Source organism: Poromitra crassiceps, assembly GCF_964638095.1.
Source record: "Poromitra crassiceps genome assembly, chromosome: 14".
NCBI lineage: Eukaryota > Metazoa > Chordata > Actinopteri > Beryciformes > Melamphaidae > Poromitra > Poromitra crassiceps.
Genome location: NC_139633.1, coordinates 18,338,794 through 18,362,574, shown reverse-complemented (window position 1 = coordinate 18,362,574; position 23,781 = coordinate 18,338,794). Strand labels below are relative to the sequence as shown.

The 23,781-nt window shown below is 44.5% G+C and overlaps 1 protein-coding gene across 1 annotated transcript; it reads left to right on the top strand.

The window, feature by feature from the left end:
- The first annotated feature begins 5,538 nt into the window (after positions 1-5,538).
- Positions 5,539-22,055, top strand: trim66 (tripartite motif containing 66). The gene is made up of 17 exons (XM_083650945.1): positions 5,539-5,690; positions 6,378-6,597; positions 9,241-9,370; positions 9,687-9,803; positions 10,396-10,510; positions 10,854-11,000; positions 12,049-12,163; positions 12,668-13,386; positions 15,380-15,586; positions 16,174-16,318; positions 16,420-16,507; positions 16,607-16,793; positions 18,055-19,046; positions 19,735-19,858; positions 20,302-20,376; positions 20,591-20,743; positions 20,905-22,055. Exons 1-17 carry the CDS (start codon positions 5,682-5,684, stop codon positions 21,139-21,141), a joined length of 3,780 nt encoding a protein of 1,259 aa, XP_083507071.1. The 5' UTR covers positions 5,539-5,681; the 3' UTR covers positions 21,142-22,055.
- The last annotated feature ends 1,726 nt before the right edge of the window (positions 22,056-23,781 follow it).

The window sequence follows — 23,781 nt, the reverse complement described above, 5'->3', positions numbered from 1 at the left end:
ATGCTTTCAATGCCTAAATGTACAGTATTGAGTTTACTAATGATACACAATGAAGGAATGTTAAATATGATGTTTAAAGTTCTGACTTCAACTTGTCTGACTTCCTGACTGTCTCTCCTATAGGGATTTGCTCTTGGCTATTAACTTCTGTTTGGCCATCAGCTTCTTCTGCTTCCCTTGACACAGCACTCCATGTCAATCCTGTCAAAGTAGGAAGACTTGGGTATGCTGAGCCTAAAGTCTAACGTTATTATTCCCCTTCACTGCGAGACTCTGAAAAGGAACAGGATGTGTTTGTGTGTAATTAATGACTTGCTTTACCAACACATAACACACATTTCCAAGTTCAAGTAAACTTTATTGTCCCCGAGGGGAATTGTGTCATGCAGCCAGGTAAAAACATAAAGAAAGAAACATAGGCACACAGACTAAAGGTACAAAAATAAAAATAAAATACATGAATACATCAAGTGACAGAATGAGTGTGTGTGTGTGGCCAACACTAAAACCATCATTTGCCCCCAGTAGCCTAGTTACATGTTGGGAAACTCATCAGCTGAGTCCTCATGGGCATTTAACAGTTTGATAAAGATAAACGCATCTTTCAACCTGTTAGACTTGGCCTTTGGTAGTCTAATTCTCCATCAGGAGGTATAGGAGCTCAAATCCACCATGGTGAAAAGGACAGTTTGACCAAATATAGGCTACAGTAGGGCTGCAACTAACGATTATTTTCATAATCGATGAATCTGTCGATTATTTTCTCGATTAATCAATTAGTTGTTTGGTCTATAAAATGTCAGAAAATGGTAGCAAATGACGATCAGTGTTTCCCAAACCCCAAGATGACGCCCTCAAATGTCTTGTTTTGTCCACAAGTCAGTTTTACTGTCATACAGGAGTAAGGAAACCAGAAAATATTCACATTTAAGAAGCTGGAATCAGAGAATTTAGAACTTTTCTCTTAAAATTGTACTCAAAACGATTAATCGATTATCAAAATAGTTGACGATTAATTTTCTGTCGATCGACTAATGGATTAATCGTTGCAGCTCTAGGCTACAGCCTTTATTCGTTTGACCTTCACACTGTGTTTCTAAACCCAAAGCTTAAAAGGAATCTGACTTATCTCTTTTGGACACTGAAATATTTCATCCGTGCTTGATGCATGCTTTGCCAAATGATGGGCCTATAAAATCAGCCCTTTTCACATGTGACATCTCTATGACAGCTTCCCCCAAAGTTGTGCATTGTGAGGAGATGGTGGAGTCCCAAAGGCACCGTTAGTCTAGCACCAGCTACCACATGCTGCTGCTAACCTAATTATGTCCTCGCACATCACTCTCTGGTGGCTGTCACTGCCGTGCTGTTATTAGCTCTCCTAACTGGGAGGCTTACTGTTGACTCCAGTCCAGTCATCATGCTACTTTTATTTCTTGTGTTTGCTGCATAGCATATACCCCCAATAAAATCACTGTATAGGCCTATATCAGTTAACGTACAGGCACGTTTTTGTCTGTCTGCGGTAATAGTGAGTTTATAGACTGTATCATTATATTTAGCTATCTTCTATGGCAGTGGTTCTCAAATTTGTTCACATGAGGGACCCCTAAACTGACAAAGATTAGACCACGGACCCCTATTTGATAGGATTTTGTCCCACGGTCCCCCATATGATAATAAGATTGATGCTTTTAGATGTTTTATTAGGCTACAGAAAGTGTATTAAACCCATGACCAGAATAGTCATTGTGTTACTTATGAATGGAATTATAGCTAAAATAAATGACCCCCCTTTTGGCTGGGGACCCCCTGGAACCCCCTCAAGGTAGCCTAGGTAAACCCAGCCCCCACGTGACCTGCTCTCAGTTTAGTCACCTTGTGACTGTAAGCAGGGTGAGCCTGAGAGCAGGTCACTGGGGGCTGGGTTTACCCAGGCTACCCTCAAGGTCCCCGGACCCCCATTTGGGAACCACTGTTCTATGGTATTACTATATTGTTGTTTTCCTGTGATGTTGTAGGCTATAGTAGGCTACCCTTTCTAGAGTAGTTGTGGTTCTCTATTCTCAACATGGGGTCCAGGCGGGTCCAGGGGTCCTTGAGAGGGTCTGGGGGTGGGGAGGTCAGTAAATTGATGCAAAGCTATAACAATACATTATAGCTTCGGACTAGTCATTGATATGAAAAAGGTTAAGATAGTCATAATGTATGAAGATTCGATGTCATGTCAGATTTGATTGGCGTGCTCACAGGCACACTCCTCAACTTGGCATTGAAATGAATCGGCTTTCTTCTCTAAACCTAATTGGCACGCTACACGGCTGAGAGCGTCAGAAGTATTGCATGAGAACGAATAAAATCTCACGATTAACTGCGAGATTTTGGCATCTCCAAAATTTGGTCGTGCCAAAGAGCGGCGTGATGGGGGAGCGGACAGCGATGCACGGATCAAGGTAAACACGCTCTCTCACACACTCACACACACGGTACCGCAACCGCACTCGCACCGACATAATTGACAGGCGGACAGAAGTTGAGCTGTGCGCTCAGTATCTGCAGCTAGACAGTCTTCTCTCCACCGCACGCTCACACACCCTCAAACGCGCACATTCATGTCTACCTACCGGCATGTTTTGCATAGGCTGCCTGTGCGCCTGAGCTCCCCGCACTGCCACCATTAATTTACAGTACGTATGCATTGTAGACAGTTTATTGATGCTGTGTGTGAATATGACTGTAAAAAGCGAACTGTCTGTACGCTTAATTCGTGTCCTGGTTTATTCTCTTGTTTTGCTGTGGACTGCAGCGTGAGCGTGATGCCATGTTTTTATGGGCGTAATCTCATGCGCACATCCTTAAAACTAGAGGCAAAGAGTAGCCTTTTTCACGCTCAATGATAGGCTGCGCAGGTTAGGGTTGCTGATGCAGAGCAACACTTGCATGAACAGGTGGAACGGGGTAGCAGTGGAAACCAACTGAAACGAAAAATCACAATACCCCTATAATTTAGCGGCTTCTACAATGTGACGTAGCCCAGTGTCCTTAAAACTGCTTTATAATGGCCTCATCATAGTTCATGGTGCCTTTTTTTTGTCCCCTATAATAATGTATGCTTTGATGTAATACTTGTTAATATTGGTTTAATTTCTTAGGGTTTCTTGTCTCACAATCTTTTGATCTATTTTGTTTCCTTTCGTTCTTGATTTTACTTTGTGCAAAAAAATACTGGGCTTGCGCCTTGGCAGTTATAGTAGCCCTAATACAACTTTTGTTGAAGAATCTTGCAAAACACAGTTCATCACAATTGCACCCTATGTAGATAAAAGTAATTCATGTTGGTTATTATACTGTATGCGGGAGCTTTGGCAGATCGCCATATCAACATGCACAATAGTAGGATGTTAAAGAAACAAAACGACTAACTAATGCAGTGGTTCTCAAATGGGGGTCCGGGGATGCCCAGGGGTCCTTGAGGGGGGTTCCAGGGGGTCCCCAGCCAAAAGGGGGGTAATTTATTTAGGCTATAATTCCATTCATAAGTAACACAATGGCTATTTTAGTCATGGGTTTTATACACTTTCTGTAATAAAACATCTAAAACCATCAATCTTATTATCATAATGGGGGACCGTGGGACAAAATCCTATCAAATGGGGGTCCGTGGTCTAATTTTTGTCATTTTAGGGGTCCTTCATGTGAAAAGATTGAGAACCACTGAACTAACGCATGTCAAATTATTATGCTGCCATACCTTGAGGAGCCAAAACCCAAGCATTTACTCTATTATACTTATATAATGGAATGTAACAATAAAGAATCTTGATTGAATGTAGCAACAGGCATGGAGCAGATGTCCTTTAGCCATTGGATAGGAGGGACGGAGAGGTTCCATCAGCTGTTCACCCACTGCATGAGGAGGAGACTGGGGTTAAGGCCGGGTCAGGTGTGCAAAAAAAGACTCTCTTACTTGCAACATCTGACTTCCTGCAAAGAGCCAGGAGAACTCCTTCAGTGTGAGTGTTCAAAATGTTTAAATTATGTATAGCTTTCGTTATTTTTGACGTGCCATTATCATTCAGTGAGGATTTATTTGTGTCCCAGACTGACAGAACAGAAGGCCAGTGAAGGTGCTTCTTTCCCGTGGAAGGATTTGTGGGCAGAACACAGAGAGAGTGAGTCGTACGTAGAGAGAACAGATGCCTGTGAATGTATAATAACACAACGGTGAATCTGACACTGTGGCAGAAGATAATCCCATCACCTCCGTGTTAATGGCTGCTACACAGGTGGGCTTTCAAGGGAGAGATCGCTCTGCAGCTTCCTATTATTGTGACATATCTCTTGAGATGGCGTGCTCTCAGTCTCAGGCTGCCTCACTTTGCATGGCAGGGAAGCTGGGGGGGGGGGGGGTGGAGTGTGCAGACAGTCAAAGCAAAAAGCAGTTTTAAGATGCTCGAGCTGAGTGAACAAGAACACGGGGTGCACCATGATTGACTAATTGTGTTTTAAACTGGGTCTTTGAGCAGACAACGGGGGAATGGGATCGCTCTGAGCTCCCTAGTGAAGCACCCGAGGATGAGAACGTTGTCAGATTTGTAGGTCAGGCTGCAGGGGTTGTTGTTAGGCAGATTGCTCACAGCTCCAGATGTCACACTGGTTTTTGATTTGGGCCTTGATATATCATCAGCTACACGTGTTAGCTTTCTTTTGCTGTGCTGGTGGAAGGGCAGCAACACTCTTCTCCACAGTTCCTTTTAAGTCCCATTATGACCCCACAATTGTAACCCATTTCTCGCTGATGTAGTTCCAGAGTGTCGTAATTATCTTCCCTGTATCCAAATATCTTTTCCAGGTCCAAAGTTAGCTCCTTTTACAGTTTTGTCCCTGCTTCAGTGTGTGCTCTGACATGCTCTGCTACGATCTTAATTGATTTCACTAAGGGAATGGCAAGAGTGTATCCTAGTCCCATCTGGAGCTTATCAGAGCCTGACCCGGTTTTGGTGTGCTACGTTAGCGTGTAGCTCCCATGGGACCTGTCCCCTGCTTGTGCTGACAAAGGGATGTAGAAGAAGGGCACAACCAGAACCAGCTCATCATAGCCCACCCCGCCCTGCCCTGCCCCGCCCCACCCCATCCCATCCCAGTACAGCCTGGCACAACCCAGCCCTAACAGTACAGCCCAGTCCTGCCTCACCCCACCTGCTCCAGCCACTCCAGCAGCAGGCCTACACTTCCTCCCTCCTTGAACATTGTAGGTCACCTGGCCTTCCTTCCTCCATTTTGGAAAAGGGCTTCCGGGGATATTTTGCCCTAGAAAAAAATAATTATCTTATCTCCCTAATTCCCAATTATTATGCACAGGCTTATTTAAGAAAAAGGGTTAGAGCGTCTCTTTTTTCGTGTCTGTACCGGGGAGCGGATCGAGGATGGATTTGAACGTGACACTCCTCTCTCCTGCAGTGGGTCCTACGCATGGATGAAGTGGGGGAGGAGAGAGGCTGTCATGTAAGTCGTCTCCTCTGGGGGCCACCTCTCGCTGCCGCGCGCCGCTTCCTGCTCTGCAGGTAGGAGCCTCTCAGTGCTGCTGTTCTGCTGCTGAGGCTGTGTGCTGTGCTCGCCTGTCCTCTCCCTCCCTCCCGCTGAGAGAGCAACTCCACTCTGCACTCTCCCAGGGCATTGAAATGGAGAAGGTAAGACATTTCTTGAAGCATTGTTTCCAGATTTTTTTTCTTTTACTCCGATACAGCTAGAGATAGGCTGGGACTTAGTTAATCAGAAGACTGTTTTTTATTTTTCTAATTTTTTGTGTGTGCAGCAGTTAGAGTGTGAGAAATAAGCGGAAGCTGCGGTATTGTATGTGCATCATCTGCTAGATTTCTTTGCTGGGGGCTATTGACAGCCTCTGAGCTCTTTGATGTGGCATTTGAAACAGAAGCACACTATGAAGGGTTTGATCCGTCTTATTTTGATGACAAAGCAGACAAACCTTTATTATTAAAGAGAAACATACATTTTACAATTCCTTATTTTGACAGCTTTTATGTCTTTTGCTTTTTAATGTTTCATTTGATCTTAATGTTTATGAATAGTGGTGGTTGGTGGTTTTGCTAGTACAAGTGCACAAAGGGTGTTTTATCAGTTTGTTTTTCCCCATGAGGAACTTGATCAAAATGTTTCTGACAGTCTCTTGGAGCTACACAGAATTTGAGCATGAAAAAAAAATATCTGGGCAGTGTGATTTAGCCAAAAGTTAAGAAGTAACATAAATATTTCTGACATCCTCATCCTTGTATCAAAATGGCCCTGTGCGCGCGCGCGTGTGTGTGTGTGTGTGTGTGTGTGTGTGTGTGTGTGTGCTTTGCATGTGCCCCCTGCAGATCTGCTCAGAGTGTTCAGAGCCCGGGCTCGCTCAGAGCCTGTGTACGTTCTGCAACAAGTGGCTGTGCTTCCAGTGCACAGACATGCATCAGCATCAGAGAGCCATCAGCACCACCACCCAGTACACGGACCTGCACCAACAACCGCGACCCGCCACCACCCAGTGTCCCGACCTGCTGCTCCAGAGAGCACCCAGCTCTCTGCCTCCCACTGCGCAAGGCAAGTATTGCTGCTAATTACAGTACCAGCCTCACTTTTCTCTTTCCTCCACTTTCTAGGCCGCCATGTCAAACATGGGCGGGGCCTCACGGGTTTGTCTCTCCCAGTGTCGTCTGCAAGCCTATAGAGAGCCAAAGTGGAACATCACTTCCTGCTTCAGCACTGTACCAGAGATTTTCATCCGCCATTTATTTTCCCATAGACATTTCATAAAATGCTTTATAAAAGTGATTTTACTTGTTCAAACCAAACGGTTCAGCTATATTTAGAAACAGGACAGATCGCATAACATTTCACTCGGACCAAAGCGTAAAAAAAAATGCGGGTTTAAAGAAAATATTTTTTCGATGTTGTTTTTTAAAGTTTTGGTCGGAGAGAAATGTTCTATGGTCTCTCCCGATTCTATATATAGCTGAACCGTTTGGTTTGACCAAGTAAAACTATTTTTATAAGCATTTTACGAAACGTCTATGGGAAAATAAATGGCGGATGAAAATCTCTGGTACAGTGCTGAAGCAGGAAGTAGGCGGTCACTTTGCGTCCCTATTTGACTTCCTTGTTTTCCTTCTCCTGCTCTGCTCTGTTTGTTTGTTAATCATGTCTCGGTGGGAAGCAGGAACCATTGCAATGAATTATGCATCATCGTGATGATGGTTGTTAAAGGAACACTCCGCTCATTTTCAACCAGCTTTGTATCATTAGAACATCAGTAGTATATCAGAAAACTGTAAACAGTTTTGAAGTCTGTCATTTAATTTGACAGTTATTGAGTGTTAAAGTGTGGACCAGTGACATCACTGGTCCACACTAACTCAAATTAATAACTCATTAACTCAAATCAACTCTCAATAACTGTCAAACTATTCATCATTCATCTAGTTTGACAGTTATTGAGAGTTTATTTGAGTTAATGACTTATTAATTTGAGTTAGTGTGGACCAGTGATGTCACTGGTCCACACTTTAACACTCAATAACTGTCAAATTAAATGACAGACTTCAAAACCGTTTACAGTTTTCTGATATACTACTGATGTTCTAATGATACAAAGCTGGTTGAAAATGGGCAGAGTGTTCCTTTAATGGTTTGTGGAAATTGCCTGTATTTTATTACTCTTCCCTTTAACATGAGCCCCAGATTCTTAAGTGCTCGGATGATTTCTGTTTTTCTGACTGTACTCTATGTTATTTAAAGATGCTGGTGTTTTTGCAGGCCTGCAGTCATACAAATTACCAAATGGTATTATGGGATGCATCTAAAAGCCCTTTATTGTGCTAGTGTTTGATTTTGTGTACCTGTGTGAAACAGCCTGACAGGCAGGATGTGGTCACTCTGCTCCGTGCTGATGTTGATTCTCAGCTCCTCACCACAGAGATGTGTGAAGAACCGTCACAGGCAGGCAGGCTGGGGGGGGGGGGGGGGGGGGGGGGGCAGCAGAGAGGAGCAGGGGCTGCGTTCACTAACAGTAGCTAGCCTCATTCAACGGTTAGATTAAAATAATGTTCTGTAGGCCAATTATGCAACCATTTTCTCACAATGACCTATTTTGATATGCGTGAAAGTTATTTTTGACAGTGTTTATTTTTGTGTACTGTATGTGGCTGCTGGTTCGTGAGTGAGATTGCGCAGCGTCGTCTGAAAGGGGAGTGGCATATTGTTTAGTTGCATCTCTGTGGTCCACCTTGTTTCGTTGCATCTGCAACCTGCTATCTGCCCTTTTCCTGCCCCCCCCATCCATCGAATACAGAGCTAATGTACAGGCCAACTTTATAGTCAACTGATATCCAGTCATCACAGTTACCACTGACTCTTCATGGTTATTCTGGGAATCTGGATGCACATTCCAGCTGCAGAGTCCAACCAACCTGGACAGACAAAGGCGCATTAAAATTAAAATTATTTTATTGCTCTCAAAATTAGGTCCAGTCTGTCTCGCAGAATCGAAACAAAACAACACCGTGATAGGCCCTAACAGCTGATGAGCTTTGTGAGATTTGTGATATACTCATGCTGTTCATACGAATCATTTGCATGGAAAATAAATTGTAATTTCTAAACATGACATGACAACAAGTAAAGCTCACCAGGTATTGCGGCCTAGCATTTGCATTTCTCTGCTGCTGATCAAAGATAATTTCTGCTCCACTTCTTCTCTCTGTTGGTGCCGCAAGGTGTCAGGTTGTTGTGAATAGATTGGAACAGCGATAAATGTGAGTGAGTCATCAGCAGAGGGCAGCACCAGACACAGCTTGCCTGCTTTCTTGTCAACAGAAGCAAAACAACATTTGATATCCGAACAAAATAGCTCAATTCACCAAAAACACATTTAATCGAGTCGCCCCGAACAGCTGCTTGCCTTATCATTGGATGACTTTAAATAAGCGTTGGTTTGGCAGAGTGTGCTGCATCAGTAACAAGCTTCTCTTCTCTGCAAATCTGTTTTTCTGCTTTTGCTTTTCACACCTTCCACACCCTCACACCTTTGGCTGTGGGTGCGAGTTTCATATTGACTGTCTTTCTGTACCCCCTCCTCCTCCTCCTCCTCCTCCTCCTCCTCCTCCCCCCCTGCCCCTCCTTCTGTCTTTCTGTACCCCCTCCTCCTCCTCCTCCTCCTCCTCCCCCCGCCCTCCTTCTGTCTTTCAGGCCCGGGCTCGTACCCTTGTTCGCTGCTCATGTGCCACTCTCACAGACAGGAGCCCTTGGAGCTGTTCTGCGAGTCATGTGACCTTCTGTGCTGTAGCAGCTGTCACCTGTCCGCCCACAAAAACCACAGGTCAGTCCTCAAGACGCGCGGCACAAGGACACTGCAGAGACGGGGGCTAAGCGCAGGTTAAAAACGTCCTCCCAACAACGCCTTGTCACTTTTATCATCTGTATATCTGCATACTCTATCCTTGGCCTGCCCAATGCTTATTAAGTATGCATGCACTGTTGTTTTCTGCGATGTTACAGTACAGTAGTTGCCTCTAAGGTCACCTGCATAATGTCTTGTCCCCGGGGGAAAGCAATTTAATTAAGAATAAATTACTGTAGTGAACTTTTCTAACTGGCTCGCTCACGCTGTGATCTTGTGCTTCTCTGCTGTTCAGGCTGGTGCAGATTGGGAAGGCCCTGCAGGACCAGCAGTGGTTGTTTGAGAGCCTGATGGCGCAGGTGGAGGAGAGGAAGTCTGCAGTGGAGAACACTGCCAAACAGATAGAGGACAGGTCAGTTTAGAGTTCTAGACACACACACGCGCACTTGCACGCACTGGCACGCACGCACGCAAACACACACACACACACACACACACACACACACACACACACACACACACACACACACACACACAATCATCAGCTGTACCCAAATCCTAAGCAACGTCTGGCCTTGCAAATTTATTTACTTCTTGTGATTTATACACCCAGTGAGAGAAACAAACAAACACAAACAAAGATGGGGGGTATATACATATGCATGTACATACCATCATACACATACATGTTGACTACAACAAAAATGACTAAAATAAAACATAGTTACGTCTTTATCTATGCAGACACATATGCATACATACTGTATGCACATACAGTACAGTAGGTATTCATGTTATGCATAGATTCATACAAACAATAGTGCCTACATAAATTCATCTTGATGCTGGAGCAGGTCTTCTCCCACTGCTCTGTCGTTACAAAATATCTCCCCCGCCATGTTGAAGGATCCAAATAAAATCAAACATCTGTGCATCCCAAAACCTGTGTTGGGATTTTTCTGCCAGCAATCAGATTTGTCATTTAGTGTCTCCTCTCCTCTCAGGCTTCATGGAGTGAAGATCATGCACAGGAAGGCCGAGAACCAGATTAAAATGGCAAAGATGATTATGATGAACGAGCTGAACAAACGAGCCAACCTATTAATAGAGCAACTGGAGGTAATTACTTTTTCTCTTTCTCCGCCTCTGATCGTTCAGCTGACCGCCAATCTACACGCAACCAATCAGCAGCCGGCGTGATGTAATCAGCCCTGAAAGCGAGCGTGATGTAATCAGCCCAAAGCAAGCGAAAGAGAGCCAATCATAATCTGTCAAAGATGCTTAAGCCGGCATCTCAGCAACTGCATCTGGCATAAGAAAAACCAGCAATTGATTGGCCCCCCTGAATCCATCCGTGACTTTCTGTGCCAGTAATTACCCATAACGGTGTGTGTGTGTGTGTGTGTGTGTGTGTGTGTGTGTGTGTGTGTGTGTGTGTGTGTGTGTGTTTGTTTCTTTGCAGAAGATCTCGGAGGACTTCCAACAGCGTCTGGACGACCAGCTGCAGGGGGCGATAGAGTCATGCGGCCAGCTGGATCGCGTGCAGAAGTTCATCACCTGGGCAACGAGCCACCATGGCAGGAGCCCGGTGCTCTTCAGCAAGGCGCTGGTAAGGCTGAGAGGAAGGGTCTCACAGGAGGCCACTGACACTTGAACACCACACACAGATACCATGTCTGATTTTAATTTCCGCTCAGGGAGTGTGAGAGAAAGACATGTTTGGTGTCATTCTCATTTGTTTTTTTTTGCCTCTGTGCAAGGTGATCAAACATGTAACCTTCGGGTGTGACTAGTAAAGCCCCTCCCTAGTCACCTTAACCTAATTAAAGGGTTAATTAAGGCCAGCTGTTTGAACAGTGGTTAACATTCAGGTCTCGTTTGGGTTTTTGATTGGGAAAGTCTTTTCAGCTTTGCTCTAATGTTATATCGCCCTACAAAGGTAAACAGCAGTAACTAAAATGTCTTAATGTCATGACTCAAGTTTAGATTAGACCCTTACTGCTACTGAACAATATGTACATAATCCACATCTGTACCAAGAATGCTTCATTGCCAGGACAGGAGATGATGAAGATGAGGATAATTAAGGCAGCCTCTGTTCTTTCTATTATGTGTGGTTGGTCTGCAAAAACCCTTTACATGGTGGGAATTTGATATTTCCATAAACTCTCCCCTTATATAACTTTTTTGAATGACTGAGAGAGCTATCTCAGATCAAAAGTTATGAGTATTTTAATCTGTTATGTGTGTCAAAGTAAAATGTGGAAAAAAATGGCTTTAAACATTCCACAATGTTGTATTTTCTACACTGGCATTCCACCAAAACCATAAAAATCAATAATTTCCCCTTTTATGAAAATAATCATTCACCGTGATGTACTACGGAGATGAAAGTAACCAAATCACTCAAAATCTCAAAATACCTGCAAAACTCCTTTTCAACCTTCTTTGGCTCAGTAGCAACAATGTGCAGCAGCGACACGTGAAGGGGTTCTGTAGGCCACCACACATATAGTTCACGTGTAATCACATATAACAGCCAAGTAATAATGTAAATTATTCACTTAACCTCCAAACTGTATTTGACGCCATAACACACTTTTCTGTTTTATATGATCCAAATAGGAATTGATCTCACTAATATATTCTTCTGTCAGATTTCATTGCAGATGCAGCAACTCCTTGAGTCATCGCTCTCAGACTCTTGGGTTCCTCTCAAGATCAAATTCAACTGGGATGCCAGCTACTGGACAAAACAGATTTCCTCTTTAGGTAAATCTAGCAAAGCACGTTGGCTATCATTTAGAAATGTTGAATACATGAACTAAATTAAATGTTTAGTATGACTGAGATGAATGCAGTTAGTGTTACAGAGAATTTGTTTCCAATATCTAGAAGTTTTGTTCCAAAATGTGACATTCTACTCTCTCAAAAGGATTTTCTTATACAGAATTACTGTACTTTTGAACTTTTAAGAGTTATGATTTGACACAAGTTGGGAGTGAGAATGTGTTGAAAGCCTGTGTTGTATGCTGTGATTGGCTAGTTAGGTTCTAGATAACCCTGATTGGTTGCTTTGGATTTTTAAATGAGGGAGAAGTCATCTTATTTGAACACGATAATTTAACCTTTTTTTAGTATGGGAAAAACCATCAGACACAAATTATTATTCAAAGTAGAGTATTTTACATCTTGAAACATGAGGGGTCTGGTCTTAAGATCTTTTGTTTGACCAAAATGGAGACATGGACGTCATGTGCTTGTGTGTTTCTGCAGGCCAGCTGACTGTGGAGGGAGGAAACTGCCCCTATCCTCAGGGTTTGGCCTGCCCCAGTATCCTGCAACCGCAGCCCATCACCTGCATGGCCCTGCCCTCTGTGTGCCACCGAGGACCAGAGCAGGGCTGTGGCTACCAGGCCTGCTGCCAGGCCCAGATGTGCTGCCTACATGGCATTCCCTCTCAGCCAGATCTGCCCGGTCTGGACAAAAAACAGCTGGAAGCTGCTCTGTACAGCTCCAGCTGTGTTCAGCCCTCGCTCCTCTCTGCCTCCCTGCTGCAGAGGTGCTGGGACCCAGAGAACCCCCCAGCCATGCAACCTTCCCTGCACTGTCCTCCCCCTCCATCGCCTGCCCCAAACGTGGGGCCCGTCCGGCTCGGCTGCAGTCGCGGGTCCGCGTCCCAGCTCCAACCTGCCTCACCCCAGCCCCAGTCCCAGCCCAAATCTCATCTCCATCAGCCACACCAGAGGGAACAACTTCCTGAAAGCCAGAGCCAGCCGAGCGCAGAGCACAGCAGGGAAGAGCAGGACCAGTGTGAGGGAAACCTGTCGGCCATCGCAGCTTCACAGCAACATTTGGGCCAGAGGGCAACGGACATACACTCTGAAGGCAGAGAGCTGCTGAGTGTTGATCTGCAGCCAGAGAGGAGGGAGCAGAGTCCTGATCAGCAGGGGACCAGACCTCCATTGGCACTCAGAGACTACAGGGATGTCAGGGTGAGACAACCAGTAACTCATCTACTTAACAACTGCAACCTTTTTCTGCTCCACATTAACTTCACAAAGTCATGTAGTTAAGGAATGGAGGTATCATTTGAACATTTTGCCTCCCATTTTGGTTTGTACCAGCTATTAATTTGAGATCAAATTGAGCCATACTTCAAATTTCCATATATATTATTTATTACTATATTAAAATATATATTTGCAAAACACATAATGGGCAGGTAATTGAGTGTTGAATCCAATGCATAATTTAATACTGTTTAATTATTAATCCGTACACGGCAGATACTAAAGGAAAGCCGACTGTTTTTATGCCAAAAATGATCGGTTAGCACTACTGACAGCTAGCCTGAAAACAAACAGATGAATGATCAGTTAGCACCACTGACAGCTAGCCTGAAAACAAACAGATGGTGCAACAGAAACACGTTTCTTCCTCTATGAAGAAAGGCTGACGGGAAAACAAAAGAGCTGCTCTGACAATTAAAACTGAACGGCACATAATGATGCATCCTCAAATCCAGGACAGCACTGTTTATCATTAGATGCTTGATGAGAGGCGTTTGAGCAGCCACATTATCACCTCTCCAAAAAGCCTCCAGATGCATGATTACAAGCACAAATATATATATCCTTTTTACCTTTTCAAGTCATCTGAAAATGACTAAAAACACACACACACACACACACACACCCACACACACACGCATGCACGCACGCACGCACGCGCGCGCGCGCGCACACACACACACACACACACACACGGGTGCAGTCACATATGTACTTAACCTGTCATTAACGAGTCACTAAGGGAATAGCAGAAGCTGGTGGGTTGATTTCAGCTCTGGGTACCACGGTTAGATAAATCCCTACCCCCATCCTTCCAGGGAGAGAGACGGATTATAGTCTATTTTATACCTCTCCTTAGGGGCATGGATCAGGTAAGTGTTTTAATAGCATGATAATTATGAGCACATTCCCGGGCCTAAATATACAGTATATTACGATGGTGCACCAGAAGAAGAAGAGTGGAGAGAGGAGGAGGATGTTAAAGAACCTGAAGTCGGCTGATTTGTTATATATATATATATTTGCATATATTAGCTAGGGACACACAGTTGAGGCTTTTGGGGAGCTTTTCGCAAAACTCACATTAGTCAAATGATAATATGCGAGAGAGGAAGGGAGAGAGAGCGGAGGTAATCAGTGATTTGCCGATCCGGCTTAATCAAAGGATCCCACTGCACCCCTGATGGTGAATTTACATATGATAATTGGTGTTGTAACCAGTCCTTTCATTAGCCTATCTTTAGAATAACAGTAATCTATTCAGTTGTGTTGGTTAAACTCCAGGTTTTGAGATTGTAGAAGGAATCTCCTGCGCTTCAACCCCTCCACAGAGGGAGGTCGGTGCTCTCAGAACAGGACAAAACAATGCAAAACAGGTCATTGGGCCACTTCAAAAAAGACTAACCCAATGAGTGAGCTGGAGCACACAAAGTCACTTCAATACATTTAATAAAAGGTACAAAGAGCTGAACTGACGTTTCGACGCGCACTGCGTCTTCTTCAGAGTCAAACAGTACAGGCAGAAATCCCAACACTTAAGAGAGCCTCCATTCTAGGTGGTAGTTTCTGATTGGTTACAATGGAGTGGGAGGTGGTTAATCAATAAGCCTATACCATGAGAGCACTCAGAGAAAAAATAGAAAAGGGGGGCAGTGCTGTGTTAGAGCAGCAGGTTTTGAGTTGTTTTGAATGACTCCCAGAATAGCCTTTGATGGATGTTTTTCTCATTTAGTTGTGTGTGTGTGTGTGTGTGTGTGTGTGTGTGTGTGTGTGTGTGTGTGTGTGTGTGTGTGTGTGTGTGTGTGTGTGTGTGTGTGTGTGTGTGTGTGAGTGTGACACTCGAGTTGTTTCTTTCTATCTGTTGGCGCTGTTGAAAGTAACCCTTCTCGGTTTGGTACGTTTGTGTTTCTGGCAGAGATCCACCTCCCTGGAGACGTCTGTGACAGCTCACGAGAGCGGAGCTGACATACAGAGCAGCAGGCTCAGCTCTAGCTCAGCGTGTGCGAGGAGGAAGAGACGCTCCCAGAGCATCCCGGCAGAACTGGCAGCTCCGTCCAGCAGCCCCTACTCTGAAAGGCCCACAGGGGGCGCCCACGGCCTAGGAGCTGGAGCCGTGTATCAGGTAACCCCCCCCCCCCCACATCAGGGTATAATCATCACTCACAAGGGGCTCTGATGCTCTGCTGCCAAATAAAATGAGGTGGTCACCGTTAGATGACATGTGTTCTTTTTTTCTTTTCCTTTTTTTTATATTTTATTTTCAATCTTTTATAGAACGATAAACATACAAGACAAACAGGCTCAGACACAGGAAAAGAAGTAATAATAAAAAATAAATAAAAAATAAATGACATGTTCTTTCTAAACACGTGTAGTACAGTATACTGGCACAAGGGGGTCACTTTGTGTTGAAAAGCAGTGGGGATATAAGGGCTCAGATGGGGGGGCTTTAAACGGTCTTCAACATATCAAGGTTAACACAACATCGTGGGAGTTTGAGTTGAGGTTACCTCGGATGAGTCAACACGATAGATTTCGATAGATTACCGTTTAACACTCAGGGTGCACAGTGTGACATGAGATTCACACGTCTGCCTGTGTTGACTCTTTGCTGTCATGAGGTTTTCACCCCGGTGGAGAGCAGCGATAACTGCAGCAGAGTGAGTCTGGTTCAGTATGTTTTTTCCATTTTATTTGCTTTACTCTCAGTATGCCAGTGTGGATCCGAGGCAAAGGAGGGCTTCAGATGGGGTGATCCAGTGTGTTGCCAAGGAAACCTTGTCTGCCACGCCCCCTTCCAGAGGCCCATCCCTCCTGCACCTGTCACCCTTCTTGTCCTATAAGACAGAGCCAGGTGCTGAACAAACTACTTTACTATGCTATTGCTTCTTATAGCCTAAATAAATGAAATGCAAGGCTATGTGAATATATCTTCATAATCCTCCTCTTCATCAGATCATGCTTTCAGTTATGTGAGCAAAGAGATTGATTATGAGGCCAAAGAGCAATGCAGGATATCAAGAAAGGGATACCAGAATAGCAGGTACATATATTTACTTATCAACTCAAACATCTTCCTATCCACAAGTTGTGGACATGAAATGCAACTAGCACCGTCAACTTTCCCTCCTTCCCTCTAAAGCAAAAGGGAGGTTGAGAAGAGTCCAGGAAGAGCCAAGGTTCCTGTGGTGTGCCTGGAGCGGCTCAAAGTCCTCGTGTCCCGACTCCCTCCACACGGGCGGCGGCAGAGTGACCCTCTGCCCGCCAGCGGGATGGAGAGGAGCAACGCTTTGCCCCAGCAGAGAGCCTGGGGTGACCAGATGCCTGAAGTAGGTCTCACCTCTTTTTAGACGGTACAGTGTCGTCCTAAACAAACAAACATGTTTGCAGTGATATTAGTAATCAGTGAGAATATCACAGCAGTCAACATTAATTTTGAAAATATAGGCGGTTAACTAATTGTTGGATTACTGACAATTTTGTTTTAAAGCAGCTACGAGCAAGATTTTCCAGTGTTATTAAACAGTCTAAATTTAATATCGATGCATCACATCTTACCTGTAATAGTAGACGATACCAACGCAGAGTAGTCTCGCTTGAACCCCGAGTGAATCGGCCAGCGTTCTCCTTGTTTATGGTCTGTTGCTAGGCAGAGCGAAACGGCAGAAGGCAGGCAGCTGCGTTTCACTTCCGGGTTTCACTTCCGGGTTTATCCGGTCCGCCGGTAGACCGGATAGAGAGAGAGAGCCCCCTGGTGACGCGAGGTTAGACAGACACAGACCTCTATAATCATCAAGAGAGCAATCTCCGATTCACATGGCTTTGGTCTCAGCTACTATTATAGGTAAGATGTGATGCATCAATATTGTAATTATACTGTTTAATAACAATGGAAAATCTTGCTCGTAGCTGCTTTAATGGTAGAAAGTCGTTTTGATTATGTATGTATATATATATAGTGACATCGATTTACACAAGTTGGAATAATGCTCATCAATCATTTTTGTAGACGATATAATCATTAAAATTACTCTGTCTCTAAGAATAAAGGATTTGTGTTGTGTATTTTAATTGTTTTGTACATTTTGGAGGCAAAATAATCTGAAAAGGAGCTTTATCAATTTGTAGTAAATTTGCAGCAGATAAACGGTAAACTGATTCTTTTTTTAAGTAACTTTTGACATGACGTATGACATCACTCTGTCAAGTATGATGTATAACTTTGTAACTCATGCCAATGTTGAGTCTCGCAAAGTAGGTTACACATTCTAATTGAGTGTTTTCATTAAAATATTCACCCCCAGGGTTTGATACCAAAAATGATCTTTGTCACTAATTTGATATACTGATAGCTACAGTAGTGTTTTTTTCTTCATTTGAACAATTTATTAATAGATCTTAATATATTATTATTATATTATTTAATAGATTTTAGACATCTGAGAGGCTAGTTAATGCTGTTGAAAATGTTTGTATATTTAATTTAATGGAAAAGTATGATTAAAAAGCAGATGGGTAAGCTGACTATAACTGCTGGAATGATCTACTACTACTATTCTACATGTATTCTGATCTGTATTGTATATGTAGGGGATAGCTGGAGGCTCTGAGACCATGCGGACGACCCTCTCGTTTGTAACACCACCATACACAGAGCGACGAAGGCCCAGTCAGTCTGCCACACCTCCAGCCATCAGTGAGTTCCACAACCGAGGGACACTCCAATCCCATAAAGAGTTCACTCTGCCAGCTCCGCCCACTGACCCTAAATATGCTCTTCGGAGTTACTCTGCACTTGACCTGGACTCTGACTCTGATCCCAGGTCAGCCTCGGAGATAGAAATAGTTTCCGAGGCAGATCCAGACTCTGACCCACACCTAGACTCGGATGCGTCGCCAGAATCCGACGCGCACCCCGAGTCTTCGTCCGAAGCTGACCTCGAGTCTCTGGCTAAGGAGCCGCCGGTGGCTGCCGGAGAGCTGGAGCCCTGTGGGGAGCTTGACACTGCGGAGGAGTCAGAGCCTAGTATCGAATATGAGGCTGACCCGGAGTCGGACGATGTAGGAGTGGGATCAGAGAACGGGGAAGAGGAGCTGGAAGCTCATGTGGAATCGGCCGATGCTGAAGCAGAGTCAGACCTCCAGGCCGACTATGATCCTCGTTTTCCAGCGGAGAGCGATTCTGACATTTTGTCTGATCAGCCCCCAGATTCTCAGGGCTCTGTGGAGTCCGAGCCAGATTTAGAATCGGAGCCCGATCTAACAACGGACGACCCGCAGCCGCTTCGTTCGGAGCCCGATCTAACAACGGACGACCCGCAGCCGCTTCGTTCGGACCAGGAAGAGGAGCCCCTCGTCGGTCCTGGTCAGAGGCCCATCCTGATTGCGAACCCCGTCCCTCAGCAGGGTTGTGAGGAGGAGGGGGCAGAGGAGGAGGTTCAGCCTGAGCAGGAAAATGCAGAGATGGAGAGTGAGGACTTCTGCGCTGTGTGTCTGATCGGAGGGGACCTGCTGTGCTGTGACCGCTGTCCCAAAGTCTTCCACCTGTCCTGCCATATCCCATCTCTACTAAGCTTCCCTACGTAAGCCTCTCATACTGTAACGCTCACCTGAAAGACTTCATTGATAGACTTAACTAAACGCCCAACCAAAAGCCTGTAAGGCCTGATATCTAATGCTACAAGAAATGCTACTGAAATTGACATTCTGCTATTGGCTGATCTTTAGTGCCAGATGATGGTCAGCTTCTATAAAATACAAGTGGTGACATCACCTGGCACCAGAGGTGGGAAGTTAGAACTCCAGTCACATGACTTGGACTCCAGTCAGGCTTGAGCCACAATTTAAATTGCTTGAGACTTGACTTGACTTGATGCCTGAAGAGAAAACTTGACTTGACTTGGGTTCTGTTGACTTGAGACTTGACTTTGATTTGTACTTTGATGACTTGAAAATGTTTCTAAAGTGATGAGACATCATGCTTGTGAATTGGGGCTATACAAATAATCTTGACCTTACTTGATTTGGTAATCTGTATTTAGACTTGGGACTTGAATTGAGACTTGCGCCTCAAGACTCGAGACTGACTTGGGACTCCTGTGCCTGGCACCAAAGATCAAATAGCAGTTTCAGTAGCATGCTTTTTTTTACCATTACATGTCATTTAGATTTGGATTTGGAGTTTAGGTGCTCTCTGTGTGTTATCCTCTCACCTATAAACAGCTTGTGTGGACCTGTTGTTGGTGACATGCTGTTTCTTACCCTGCTTAGCGGTGACTGGGTGTGCAGCCTGTGTAGGGACGCCGTGCAGCCAGAGGTGGCGTATGACTGTGAGAATGCGAGAACATCTGGGGAGCGCACATCTGCACACGGACTGGCTGCATGTGACCAGAGGGTGAGTCCTTTCACAAACCCAGCAAGGCTATTGACACTGCAATAAGGCTGCAGTGCAGGTGTTAAAAAAAAGGCAAAGGCAAATGCACGGTGGCTCAGTGGTTAGCACTGTTGCCTCACAGCAAGAAGGTCCCGGGTTCGAACCCTGGTCCGTCCCAGGTCCTTTCTGTGTGGAGCTTGCATGTTCTCCCCATGTTCATGTGGGTTTCCTCCCACCACCAAAACACATGTATCTTAGGGTTAAGACTCCTGTCAGTACCCCTGACCAAGGCACTGGCAAAGCTCCACTGCTCCTAGTTCTATGAAGGTTCCTAGTAGAGGATGGGTCAAATGCAGAGGATGAATTTCCCCATGGGGATAAGTAAAGGATAACTTATTCTTTTTTTCTTTCTGCATTCATAATAATCACTGACGTTTTCTTCCATGATGGTCCACTCTTCGTAGAAATGTGAGCGGCTGACTCTCTTGATCTTCAGCAACGTCCTAAGTTCTCCCTTCCACGAGCCGGTCAGTCCGCTGGTGAGTGAACAGCCTTTTCTTACTGTCCAGTTATAAACCCAGCTCCACCCTAGTGTCTCGTCTATTTTTCATTATATTTAAAGGAACACACCAGCTTCATCAAGACTTTCCCCCATCTTTGTATTGCTGCTAGAAAATCACTGTGAAGCCACTAGGGATGGGAATAAAGGTTGACGGTCATATATTTTAAACTGATAACTGCCGTTGCACGCAGGCTCGACATTACTACCAGATCATCAAGAGGCCCATGGACCTGTCGGTGATCCGGGCCAAACTCAACAAGCGGAACACGCATCATTATTACTCACCTGACGAGTTTGTGACTGATGTCAATCTTATGTTCAGGAATTGTGCCAAGTTCAACTATGTAAGTGAGAAATTGATATCCCGTGTGTGTATTTTCTATCATTTGGCTTATAATTATAGTTAATTCTAATTCTAATTGTGTCTATAATTTGACTGATTGAGTTAATCTGTTCAAAAGTGCTGACCTGTGTGATGCCCCTCTCTCTCTCTCTCTGACTGCAGCCTGACTCGGAGGTGGCCCAGGCAGGCCGCAGCCTGGAGGTCTTCTTCAGCTCCAAGCTGAAGGAAGTGTTTCCTGACAGGGTCTTCCCCGTGGCTGAGCCCGACTCTGACAGCGACGAGTACGACGAAGCCTACAGGGCCACTGACGGCGGCTTCCCCTGGCCAGAGAGGAGGGAGCAGTGCCACAGGAAGAGGAAGAGGAGACACTCTCTCAACTCCAGGAGACATCACTTCTAACTCGGGGCTGAATGGAGCAGAACCATGAAGATATGAAGATATGAATAAGCTGTATTTGTGATTGATTCCACTCTTTTGTTGCCCTGGCTGTAGGGCTATAACGGCATGTCCGAACTGCAATCAGAAAGTAGCGTAGTTACTGTGGTTTGCAATAATAATGAAACAGCTCCCCCTTATTTGGAAAATGTCTAATGAACTGTGCCACCCATTTTCTATGTACAGTAATAGCGTCTGATAATTGACAGAGGAGCAACTCCCTGCAGTCGGATGTTGGAAAAGGAGCTTCAACAGATTGTAGAGGAGCACAGAGACCAAAAAGATAACAACACAGGGGGCACGGTGGCGCAGTGGTAGCGCTGTCGCCTCACAGCTAGAAGGTCCTGGGTTCGATTCCCACCTGGGACGCTGTGAGCGCTGAAGGAGTGCGTGCCCGTGCCCACGGTGGCGCAGTGGTAGCGCTGTCGCCTCACAGCTAGAAGGTCCTGGGTTCGATTCCCACCTGGGACGCTGTGAGCGCTGAAGGAGTGCGTGCCCGTGCCCACATCCTCGAGTGCCCACCGCCCGGGTGGGGTCGTCAAAAAGGGCCTTTCTGTGTGGAGTTTGCATGTTCTCCCCGTGCCCCCTGGGGGTTTCCTTCATATACAGTAGGAACCCCTCACCAAAACATGCAATATCCTGGTCGCTGAAGTGGTGCCTCCTCTGGTCGCTCGGGGCGCCTGTTTGGAGGGACGGGAACTGGTTGGAATAGCGTGAACCTCCCACGTGCTATGTCCTACCGGTGAAGCTTCCCCTGTCAGGTGAAAAGAAGCGGCTGGCTACTGCCCATGTCTCGGAGGAAGCATGGAGCCAGTTTCGGCTCTCCCCAGATCGGCAGAGGGTGGAGCATGAATAAATAAATTAAAATTAGCACTAATGGGGGAGGGGGAGATAACAACACAACTTTAGCTTACTTTTGTAACCACATCAATTGGGGGGGGGGGGGGGCAAGAATAAAGAATAATTTAGAGTTTCTTTGGTTACATGCCTATTTACCATACAAGTGAGGTGATGCTGTAATTTGAACAGTTTTACCACACAGTTTTACTTTCATATTTTTACTTGCTGTAATTTGGCTACATATAAATCATATATCTGAAATGATATGCTGTACATACAGTTCTTTAGTTTGATGTGTGATTAGACAGCTTGTTTTGCTCCTTTACCAAGTGGATTTCTGGACTTTATTTTTAGGTTAACATAAACCATGAAGCCCTGATTATATACAGCACTTTGAAAATATATTGGTAAATATTTGCCATCTTGATATATTTGGCATATTTCTATATGTGAAACTATATAGAACTTTATTTTATTATATTTGTCTTTTTCATTTTAGTAACAAAAACGATTGCAGGCAATTGTCATAGGGTGAATTATTTGATATAATTATATTGGTCTGTCTCAGTACATTTTTGGAAAAGCTACTCAATCGAGTTTGATATGAGTATGAGAGACAGAGGGCGCTGTAGCCACAGCACTGTGTCCAGAGCTGAACAGGACATCTTGAATTTGTTTGTTTCATATCAGTGAATGTCTTTGATCAAACAAAAATAATATTACTCGTATTTTAGTCAATGGTAATTTTAATTTTATACTTAATCATTAGCTAGGTTTGCATACTGGTATGTATCCTTTATTTCACCAGTGTTTAGGCAAAATGTTTCCCTATCTAAATATCTCAGGCTTAATATAAGTGTAAGATATTGATATTGATACAGGTCGTTGCTATTTGTAGAGTTACAGTACATAGTAGAGAAGCATCTCAAATATGTTATATTCTCTGCAGCTGTAGCCGTCCAGTTTTTAAATATGTTGAATTGCTTTCTGCAACCTACGATAGATTTTGCTAAACTTTTCGAGTAATTACTGCACAATTGTCTTTGCACTCTTTGATCAATGGCAAGAGTAGTAAGTGAATGCAATGTTATTCCCTTTGCAGTATATAGATATAATGTTATTTCCTATTATATTGTATCTGAGAAGAATAATATTTCTGATTTATGTATAGTTACTGTTTCAAGAGAACTGTGGTTGCTTTTCCTCCCCTTTTTTCTGTAACAGTCATCCATAAATCTCTCTTATATACTGATATCAATAAAAATCCATTTAAGAGAAAATATTATTTTCCATGTGCCTTTATTCCTCATCTCATTTCACTGGAGACTCAGACCGTTCCATATGGAAATGATAAAGTATATTTTATGTCACCACAGACTTGTCAGTTACAGCACCACTGTGTACTGTCAAGACTCATCTATGTGATCATCGTTTACAGAGTATTTCTGCCGTCTCTGGAGGTGGATACGTGGTTCTGACAGAAGGGGATTGTGTTTTGTCTCAGTCATTTTACCAGCAGCCTCCTGCTGTGTGGGTGGGACTGCATGCAAAACTGCAACCCACACTGTAATAAAAACAGATGCAACAAGGCCTAAGCATAGAAGTGTCCGAACACACCATACGCCAATCCCACGCTGAAGCAACGCAGCGCGGAGTCAGTTTCATTTCAGCGTCCTTGTTAACAGGGGAGACCGATCACACCAGCCACGCTGAAGCCACGCTGCACACGTGCTGCAGCCATAGGTTCAGCGTCTGGTCTACGTC

Excerpts from the sequence above, each read along its gene's own strand:
- trim66 (XM_083650945.1), top strand. Across the intron at positions 11,001-12,048 it reads TGCTCTTCAGCAAGGCGCTG|ATTTCATTGCAGATGCAGCA; the intron begins GTAAGGCTGAGA and ends TTCTTCTGTCAG. Across the intron at positions 16,319-16,419 it reads GTCCTATAAGACAGAGCCAG|ATCATGCTTTCAGTTATGTG; the intron begins GTGCTGAACAAA and ends CCTCTTCATCAG.